Source organism: Hydractinia symbiolongicarpus, chromosome 15, assembly GCF_029227915.1.
Source record: "Hydractinia symbiolongicarpus strain clone_291-10 chromosome 15, HSymV2.1, whole genome shotgun sequence".
Taxonomy (NCBI): Eukaryota; Metazoa; Cnidaria; class Hydrozoa; order Anthoathecata; family Hydractiniidae; genus Hydractinia; species Hydractinia symbiolongicarpus.
Window position 1 is genome coordinate 10,807,341 of NC_079889.1, and position 10,913 is coordinate 10,818,253.

Sequence of the window (10,913 nt, forward strand, 5' to 3'; positions counted from 1 at the left end):
TACCAAATAAAAATAATTGTATGACAAACTATTTTTGCAGATATTGCAAGTAAACACAATATTTATGCACTACTTCGCTGCAAACTAAATGTTTGCTCATAATTAATCTCGTTTTCATCTTATTTGGCTTAAACAACAGCACCATAAGGGTGACTTTTACAACAGGTTGCATTCTCAGATCTTTGAATTTTAACTGTGCTAAGAATATGCTAATAATGTATCCGGATAATTTTTGCCCAAAAGTTAAGAATATTCATGTTGAAAAAAAAATTAAAGAAAAAAGCGTGTCGACAGCCTGGTATGTCATTTTGGGGCGCATATTACATGGGGCGCTTATCACAGGGGCGTTTATTTAAAAGAGGGCGCATATTACAGGAAATACGCTGCGTGCAGAGCTTTTAATCTCAGAACTAAACAAGAACAAGCAAATAGTAAAAAACTAAAATTTAATCTTCTTGTGGTTAAAAAAAAATAGAAAAAAAACAACAATATATAAGTTCACAAACCTTGAAAACATCCGGTAGATACTTTGGATGAAAAAAATATTTTGATGCGTGCGTTTGCATCACTCCTATTTTTTATCCTGTTTAAATTGTCAAAAACAACTTTTTGACGTTCAAAATTTCCCCGTGGGAATTAAACTGCCTTTATTAACGGTTAAGTGTCTATTAAGGTTGGGGTTACACGCTTTTATTAAAGGCTTAGTGTGTGTCTAAGCAGTTAAGTGTCTATTAGGTTGGAGTTACACGCTTTTATTAACGGCGAAGTGTCCATTAATGTTGGAGTTACACTGCTTTTATTAACGGCTAAGTATCTATTACGGTTGGAGTTACACACTGCTTTTAAGCAGTTAAGTGTCTATTAAGGTTGGTTCCCATTTAAAGAGTCTTTATCTTTATTTATCGTAGGGTGGCAACAAAATTTGAACCCTTAATATGCAACCGTTTTTTGTTGAGAAAGCTACCCAAGCTAGCTAACCAAAATTTGAGTTGCAATTGGTGGCTAACAAAAGACCTAGATGGTCATGTCTGTTACCGTTGGATACACGCTTTTTTAAGAATATACTTTATGAGGCTGGGATATTCCTTTAAAAACAATAGGTTTACTGTTTAGAACAATAGAGAAATAAGAATAATGACCAGCCTGGTTAGAATTTTAACACTTTTCACAACCTAGTCCCTAGGAGTCCACAAGAGTTATAGCTGTCCATCTGTGGTCCTGTTTTTACACGATTTTCGACCGTATATCCACGTTATCCATCGTCTGAAGGTTATTAGTAAGCCTGCCGCAATATACTGGTTAAACAACTCCGCAAGATTTTGATGACAATCATTCAGATAGTGAGTGAGAAAGGGAAGTTTAATGATGCAGAGAGATTAAGATACTTCCGTTTATTATATATTTTTTTATTTCGCAGCAGAATTTACTTGATATTTTTACTTTAAAGCTTGGGTTACTTACAAGACTCATAAAAGCACACGTTTCTATAACTTAAAGGTAACTCTTTTTTCCATAAGAACCAAGAAAATTGACACCAGAAGGGGTGTTCTTTTTTTAACATGCTTAGCCTAAAATTGTTCTTATCACGTTCTTATATTTTAAACATTGACTATTTCTTTTAGAGTATATATTACAAATATTTCCCCAAATAAAGTTTTGCGGAGTCTTAACAATTAATTTTGCTATATCGAAGGGTCATATAAATTGGCATTATAGGGAAAGCATAAAAAGCCTTCAGGAATCAAAAGAAGAAAAATTACTTAGTCATGTCGTACTTCTTAGGATTATCCTTTTTAAAAATAAATTTAAAACTTAATTTTTACAGCTTTTTTTAAGACTCTGTTAATTTCGAACACAAATATTTCTTTTAATCTTTTAGTGACTAAATTGATGTTCGTAGCAGTTAAGGCTACCATTATAGAAGTGACGAATATGGTTACGTCATTGAGTATTGTCTTATTTATTGTATTGATGTTCACACCATCATCACAATGTTGCAAAGGTATGGTGATGTTTTGACATTAAAAATTCGTTCGTTCGTTCGTTCGTTCGTTCGTTCGTTCGTTCGTTCGTTCGTTCGTTCGTTCGTTCGTTCGTTCGTTCGTTCGTTCGTTCGTTCGTTCGTTCGTTCGTTCGTTCGTTCGTTCGTTCGTTCGTTCGTTCGTTCGTTCGTTCGTTCGTTCGTTCGTTCGTTCGTTCGTTCGTTCGTTCGTTCGTTTGTTCGTTCGTTCGTTCGTTCGTTCGTTCGTTCGTTCGTTCGTTCGTTCGTTCGTTCGTTCGTTTGTTCGTTCGTTCGTTCGTTCGTTCGTTCGTTCGTTCGATCGTTCGTTCTTTCGTTCGTTCGTTCGTTCGTTCGTTCGTTCGAGATAAATTCAGAATTGTTGCATTTATATTATATGTTTCCTTTTATAAAGGAAAATATGGCTCACTTCGGTTAAAGTATATTTCAAACCCATTACTGCTACGCGAAGGTAAAAATGTTGATGTCAACATTGAAGCAGATATAAAAAGAGATCTACCCGGAGCGTTAAAAGCTGATGTTCGTTTAGGGAAACAGTTTGGTTTTGTGTGGATACCCATACCATGTTTCAATAATATGGGCTCATGGTAAGTACATATACCATGTTGTAATTATTTGTTCGTTCTAGGTACCTCATCTTGTTGTCAGGGCATACTATCTGTATGATGTCTGTATGTCTAATGACGTTTCTGTTTATTTGTAGCAAATATGACGTCACTTGTGATATGTTTCAAAAAATTCAGAATGCCGGAGATAACAAGATAGACTGTCCTCTAAAACGCGGAGTAATTTCAAAGAAATTTAGTTATACTTTTCCTAAGATACCGAAACTTGTTTCCGATGTCGGAGCGGTATGTATGAAAGTTAAATTTTAAGACCATCGACCCTAGACCATTTTCATTGTAACGAAGATACTCCGTCAACTTAGGTGGTTACAAACTTTACGCACCTGGGCCAAATTGTGTTCTTTTGATGTTTATCTCTATTTTATATATATATATGTTTATGTTATATCCTATTTTATTTCTTTTTTAGGGTAGATACAAATTAAAAATCGCTGTGAAAAACATGGCTGGTGAAACCCTCGCATGTGGCGAAACCTTGCTGGATGTGAAAACATAAAATTGAAATTTACTATTTTTATTTTTACATAAATTGTATTATTTTTTTATATAATAGTTATATTTTTATTTTTATTTTAAAAGCAATGCACGTTGTTTTTTAAAGAAACCAAAAAACAAACGGCTAACTAGTAAAAGTTTCTTAAATTCTGAGACCATTTCACCGGACAAAGTTTTTTAACAAGTATTTTAGTTCTGACTGGATCTAGAGAAGGGTTATTCAATCAAAAACATAGTTTTGACACAACAAAGGGTCTTTCATCAACATATATACACGAAAATATGAAATAATGTCTTATGCGCTTTCGCTTTTTATTCATCATTTTAAACATGATTTCTGTTAAAATCGTCAATTTTAAAGTAATCTTCCAAGTTGTCAGGATTACTCACTCCATATTCGTCCAATTTCTAGATAATAAAACCTTAACGACGAATGCTATTGATTGATGGGAGGCATGTGTGAAAAATTTTCTTACCTAAAAATTTTTACTTTTAGCACTAAAATTTTCTTATTCTTATAAAGTGGTTTCTTATTTAAAAAAACGTGTATATTGGCGACTTCTGTTTTGTGTGCTGAACACAATTGACATGCGCACGCATACCAATATGAACAACGACCACAGTAGTTAAAGAAATTAATCCAAAGAATGTTTTTTAAAAATTGTAAAAAAAAGAAAATTAATTTTAGATCTCGTGTTTTAAAAAAAATTATCAATTATAAAAATATCCAAATTCTAACCAGGGTGTTCATTATTTTTACTTCTCTACTGTATAGTTCTGTACAATAAGCCAATTGCTTTTAAACCTGAAATCCCAGCTTGATATTCTTATATAGCATATTCTTATAAAAGAAACAACGTGTATCCGCTTTACCATATGCGATTCCGTTTTTTTTACCTGCATGTGTACAACAATCTGCAAAGTTTTGTAAACAATGGCAAGTCATCTAACCGGTTTGAACTATACCTACCTTTCGCCAGCTAGCTAGCTACACTTTCTTACTTTTGAAATATAGTGGTAGTAACTATTGGGTGCAATACTTTTTAAAGATAACAATAAAAATTAGCAATAGGGTACCAACAATAACATTTCTTTCTGGTTTAACACGTTGGTTGGAAACTTGACTTTTAGCTAGGGTAACCATATGACGGATAACAACAGTTTTTAGTCATTAATAATCTTGGATTCTGTGTTTTTTGGATAGAATACGGTCCATAAACTATTAAAGAATGCCCTTCTTTGATTTTAGTGTTTTGTAAAGCCACAAATTAAAGTTTCTGTTAATTTTCTTGTTTTCTTTTTGTTGCGCTTCCATTATGAAGAAATTGTCCCTACAAACACCTTACTAGTGCCCAAACTACGTTGTATGAAAGCCGGTAATGGATTATAGGAATCATCAGGGTGTAATAATTACACGGCCTGATGGCGACGTAGAGTATATATAATAAGGCATACTGAGCGTCCAGTTAAGGTGTACTGAGCGGCCAGTGCGGTTAATAGAAGAGTTACAATGCTAATTTAGTGACAGAAATTTTCGTGAATTTAAATTTTCAATAATTCGCAAAAGTTTTCTTCTCCAATATAATGCATCGACTTTTCCCGGGAAGTTTCTACCATATCTCTATAATAATACGCCGTCGTCTGTCTGTCTCTGCGCAAGATGGCACCTCAAGTTGCGAGATATACGAAATGCAGTATATACAAACGACGGGCACCCCGTGGATTTTTCCACGGGCAACGACTAGTCATTTCATAATAAAATCAAGAATATAACCGTATTAAATTAAAATTTGTACCATGTAACAGATTTGTTAGTATCCTATCACTGTATTTCCGCGCGCATGCGTGGTTAAATTGTTTAACTGTTTTCTGCTTATGTAATGTTTTAAAGTTCAGAAAAGAGATAAAAAAGGCTGAGAAAATCTAGGGACTCTTTAAAATGCAAAATTTCGCACCAGAAGGCAACCCCTAAGTTAAATTCTACCAGAACCCCTTTCTCTCTTCACTTCAAAGACGTATCGAGATCCGTTCCAGGGCTGTCTCTTCCTAAAGTTAGCGCTGGCTAACATCCAAAAGCAAGATTGTATATGAAAAAGCCTGGAGATAAAAGTGGGGCTTTGTGCATTATTTTCTTCTTAAAACAATCGCTTTTTTATGGTGATTTTATTTAGATACATTAATGTAAGTCTTCGTGCAGGATAATAGTTGTTTAACTTTGTTTTTGATAGAAATTTGTACGGAATAATGTCCCTAGAAAAAACAGAAATTAATTTACAATTAGTAACGAAACCTTTTGACGAAGTAGAGAACCGTGGTTACACTTACCTTGCCAGCGAAGCCAACAAGTACTGGTATTTTTGGTACATTAAAGTAAAATGTTCTTTTGAATGATCCAGGTAGGGCTGGACATGGATCTCCATATTTACCCATTGTTGCATCTAGCGAAGCGCATGTTACTTTGTAAGAACTAAGAAAGAATGGAGAAGACACATGACTGTGATAGTTGAATCATGTGGCTTACAGATTTTCCGTGGTTTCGTTTAACCGACTGTTCAACAATTACGTCGCGCTACGGCTCTGCCATTTGTCGCCGTTCTCCATACTGTTCAATCTCGTACTCAGAGCTTCTTTTTCGCTTTTCTAGAAAACGAAAAAGAAGCTCTGAGAGCGAGATTGCATGCTGGTTAATTCGGATTAATTAGTTTAAGTTCTTGACTTGTAAATTAAGAAAAATTTTAACGATTATGTTGTAACGCTACAACAACGATGGAGAAAAGCAGCTATGATGGAGTGTTGTAGGAATATAGAAGGGTCATGAGTTGAAGAGAGTTAGTTGTTGTATGATACACTAATATGTTGTTTATGAGTTCTTCCCCTACAATACAAAAGATACTATGGAAGATCGCTAATCAAGAAAATGTATAAGATCGTGTACTTTTAACGAACGTTTAGAGGGATATTGAGGTTAAAGTTTCTCACCACCTCAGGTTTCAAAAAAAGCAATTTTAACATGGTGTATTTGTTGACCAGCTCATTAAAAATACCTTGCACAGATAACTGCTTCACTACCTAGTTGCTTGCAGAAGAACTGAACAAAATAGTAGTTTTCTGCAGATCTGGGTTTTTTTCATTTCATATATTTTTTTCAATTTTTGCTGAGGTATTGTTCGTTCTTAGTTTCCACCCTGATAAAAAATTTTAAAAATCCTAGAAATGAGGTTTACTAAAGGCACTAGAGAATAGTGAGCTTTTTATTTAATCAGAACATGTATTTACATGTACGTCCTGCATCTGCTTTGGTAGTTTCATTACTTGATTGTGGGTTGAAATAAGAACTTACCATGAGCCAATCATATTAATGCATGGTACAGTGAAATATCCAATAGCGTCTAGCTTTTTCTTAATAAGGAATTCCACAATCACTTCATCAGGAAAAGCTTTTTTGATCTCTCCTTTCAGTTGGATGGTCCAACGTTTTCCTTCTTGGAGGATCAAAGGACTTGGATATTGGTGCAATTTGAAATCTCCATAATCACCTGAGATTATAAACAACGTTATATGACTGTACAAAGGGAGGAAAATTTTCTATCTCAAAAACAACAAAAAAAAATTTAAAAAATTTATAGTTATAGTGATAGTTTGTGATCGTTAAGTTGTTACTTCCTCTATAACAATCTATATTATAATACCTGTATACGTCTGTCCGTCACTCAAAATTGTACCCCAAGTAGTCAGGCGTACTGAAGGCGGTATGAAAAGTAGGGGCGAACCCGTAGATTTTTCCACGGGCCACCGACTATTAATACCCTCATTTTATCTGTTCTTGCATCAAAGCAGTTGGTAATACGAAACGCGCAAAATATGTTAAAGCTACACGAAATTATAAATTTTAGTCAACTTAGCAATTGACTGTGTACAAGAAAATAGAATAGACTCACCTCCACACGAATCTCCAAGAAATTTTCCAGACACGAGTGTTACAGTTAAAATTAGCAAGTAAAAACAAAACATTTTTTTAACTTTATTTTATACTTTTTATTTGATAATAGTTTAGTCTGAAGAAATCTAAAAATAAATTATATAATGATTGCTTGGTTTATTTATCCAAAAAAACGTGAAACATTTCGTTCCCAGACTCTTCGCAGAACTCACAGTGAGAAGCATATCTATTGATGCGATAATGCCGTAACGTGGCGTAACATTATGTAACATATCGTAAGCAATGATCGGTTACGAGAGTTACGAGAGTAACGTTTAATCCTAGGGGAATCTCAATTTTCTAGTAACATGTAAAATTGGGGTAAAATAGGGGTATAAAGACCACGAGTTTAAGAGAAATAACATTACCACAACGTGATCTGGGTACGAAGTTGTTTTGACAGTTGAGTCAACAAAATGTTTTTCAAGCGTGAATAATATAAACAGTACTTGAAGAAACTGAATGAAAATTCAAAACAAACTCTCCTTTTTTCTAATTAAATTTATTTTTGCAACGAAGGTATACAGCTAGGTCCCATTACTTTTATCTCATTTTTATTTACAATAATTTAAACGAAATCTGGATATTAAGGGGACACTGACGTTATAATTAAATATTTGTCGTAAAATGTCAACTCATTAGTTTCATAAAGTGTTTCCAAATTTATTTCTTAGAAAATGAAAAAACAAACAATATTTCTATTTTAATAAATATCTTCAAATTCCTTTCCTCACGTTAACGATTTTTTAGTCAAAATTTATCAAAGTGCTAAAGCGAGGCTACTTAAAATTAGACTTAAATTAACACAGACGTCAACATAGTAAGAATGACGTCGACATAGATACATCGCCGACGGAATTAAAAACTATGTCGGATGGAAAATCGATGCTTCAGGGCCTCGAAAAAAACGCTTTGAATGCTATTTCAACAGCATAACTTTAAGATCAAAAGCAAAATTTTGACAAAAACTTTTGTGTTTTGTGGCATTTGTGATATTTTTCGCAAAAAAACTTTCCCGGTTTGGAGAAAAACGTTTTCGTTACAATTAAAGATTTCGAATTTGCCAGCTGCATTTTTATATTATATACATAATTTTATTGTCCAATTTCCCTACGTCACCACTAATGTTGGGTCAATGTCCTAAAATTGGCATCCAATTTAATTATTTTTTTCCTTCAAAAGTGACCATGGGGTTGTAGAACTCCACTATTCAACTAGCATGAATAAGCTTCGGTTTACTCAGCTGCAAGCCAACTTGAAAATCTTCGATCCTTTTACCATCATCCAAATTGTATAATCAAAAGTAATTTTTATTCTGAAAAAACTGTTGCGTTTCTTGAATGACCCTTAAAATTCGCGGGAAAAACTTTGCGATTTGTTGATTTAATATTTACAAAGAAATAAGCTTTCACAAAAAGGGGAAAAAGACTCTAAAGTTTCGGCCCGTGAAAGTTTCTGCCCGTGAAAGTTTCTGCCCATTGAAAGTTTCTGCCCGTGAAAGTTTCGGCCCGTGAAAGTTTCGGCCCGTGAAAGTTTCGGCCCGTGAAAGTTTCGGCCCGTGAAAGTTTCTGCCCGTGAAAGTTTCGGCCCGTAAAAGTTTCGGCCCGTGAAAGTTTCGGCCCGTGAAAGTTTCTGCTTTTAAAGTAGTTTAAACTTTTCTCCAAGTTATTTAGCAACATAGAATACTGCATTCTCGTCCCTAGGGCTTTTCCACGTCTTAGTGTCCTGTCAGAATATCATAGACATAGAAGAGGCCTGGGGACGACGTTGAGAATACTGGTCACTAATTATTAAAAATGATTTGAAAATTCAACCTATTTCGTAATAGGACCAGATCGACGTCGAACAAGGTAAGGGTAAAAAAATAAGAAAAAATGGATTCTTATTTATGTATTTTCTTCTTCATTAATTTTCACCGGAATTATTTTTCAAAAGTCAACCAAGCTTTTGTACAAGCCAAGATTTTACCATTCGTGTCAGTTCGATGATGACGACATAACGGCAACAACGGCAACAACGGAGGTGGCGACAACAAAAACTATGACGACGATTTCAACAATAACGGCGATAAAAACGACAACAACAACTAAAGACGAAAACACATAAAAGTAGCGACAAAATACTGTTTGACTTACACTACCGCCCAATTTAACGCCCAATGGAAGGGATGGCGCAGTAACATCGAAGGTCCATTGAGTCATACCAACTTTGATTGGACAAACGTTATCATGATGTCCTGACATACTTTTCAAATCTTCACACGTCATTTTGTATATACTACAGTGTTCTCGGAGCAAGATTGAATGCGGTGAGTCTAAGATCTGAAACAAAACTAAAGTCGTACCATGATCCAATATTTTTTCTGCATGGAATATCATATTATCCAACAAGGGCTCCAATTCTTCTTCTGATTTTCAACTCAACTTGAAAATTAGTTGGAAATTCTTTTTTCACGTTGGCTTTCAAATTAAACATCCACTTTGCTCCTTCTTGTAACTTCAAAGGGTTAGGATGTTGTCGCACTTAAAAGTTTTCAACATAATCGCCTAGGATGTAGACATTTGAGATGCGTTATTTTTTATTTCCTTGTTATTGTCGGTGTGGTAACTGTCGTTGTTGTAACTGTCGGTGTAGTAACTGTCGGTGTTGTAAATGTCTGTGTAGTAACTGTTGGTGTAGTAACTGTCGGTGTTCTGTCGACGCCGCTTTTGGTTTACGATGTTGTTGCTATTGTCACCGTCGTTGTTATTGTTATTCTCGTTGTTGTTATTGTCATTATTCTTGCTGTATGTCGTTGATGTTGTCCTAAATAGTTAAAGCTGTTTCAATTTCCAACATTTCAAGTTACTTGTGACTGACACTATTTCTGATAACATAGAATTAGGTTTACACAGAAATATTTATTGGAATTTAGAATTAATGTTCATGCCCAGTTTTACTTACCTATTCTCGCGAGCTATACGACTACGAAGCCCGTGCGTAAACAGAATCCAATACAAGTTGTGCAATTGGCAATACAAACTGCTAACACCAAACATAATTGTGCGTGTGCTTTTACTTCCGCGCGTACAATACTTATTTCCGCGCGTACGATACTTTTGGTTCCGCGCGGACGGCCCTTTTACTTTCGTGCGTTCAACACTTACTTTACTTACTACCGCGCGTTCGATACTTGCTTCCGCGCGTGCGACACTTTTACTTTCGTGCGTTCAACACTTACTTTACCTACGTCCGCGCGTATGACATTTTTATTCCGCGCGTGTAATTCGTTCTCACTTCAGCGGGTACGACAAATGTTAAATAAAGTCTGCCTGAAAAATTATTATCATGTAATAATGTGTACACGTCAATGTTCAATGTATTTTTCATTGTGTCGCATCAGAATCAATCAATACACTTGCAAACAAGGAAAATAGAATTTCCTCACCTCCGCAAGACCTTCCGTTATATCCTCCAGCAGATACGCACGCTGTCAAAATAGCTACAATGAATGCTTCACAATACATTTTGATGCAGAGAAAATTGTTTTGTAAATTATTGTCAGCTATGTGGCAGTTTTATAGTGTTTGATGCTACACACTTCGAACTTAGCTCTCTTGACATGTTTTATAATGCCTTCATAGAAATAGGGCAACTGCGGTTCTAGATCTTTCGAAAATTATTTGGGTTTGGAGATTCAAAGTTTATTTAAAAAATAAATAAATACAAGTGTTGTTTATTTATCACAATATTAATTTTTACGATGGAAACGTAGATTCTCCTATAGAAGTTGTGCACCTCTATCCGTTTAAGA

At 34.8% G+C, this 10,913-nt stretch overlaps 1 protein-coding gene across 1 annotated transcript; it reads right to left on the bottom strand.

Moving 5' to 3' along the window:
- Positions 1-5,245: 5,245 nt before the first annotated feature.
- Positions 5,246-7,236, bottom strand: LOC130629014 (uncharacterized). Its single transcript, XM_057442104.1, has 4 exons — positions 7,080-7,236; positions 6,482-6,677; positions 5,467-5,608; positions 5,246-5,391 (listed from the first exon to the last, which is right to left on the bottom strand). Exons 1-4 carry the CDS (start codon positions 7,150-7,152, stop codon positions 5,305-5,307), a joined length of 498 nt encoding a protein of 165 aa, XP_057298087.1. The 5' UTR covers positions 7,153-7,236; the 3' UTR covers positions 5,246-5,304.
- Positions 7,237-10,913: the final 3,677 nt, after the last annotated feature.

Excerpts from the sequence above, each read along its gene's own strand:
- LOC130629014 (XM_057442104.1), bottom strand. The coding sequence starts at position 7,152 with ATGTTTTGTTTTTACTTGCTAATTTTAACTGTAACACTCGTGTCTGGA. Across the intron at positions 6,678-7,079 it reads TCTTGGAGATTCGTGTGGAG|GTGATTATGGAGATTTCAAA; the intron begins GTGAGTCTATTC and ends TTATAATCTCAG. Across the intron at positions 5,609-6,481 it reads ATTAATATGATTGGCTCATG|TTCTTACAAAGTAACATGCG; the intron begins GTAAGTTCTTAT and ends ATTCTTTCTTAG.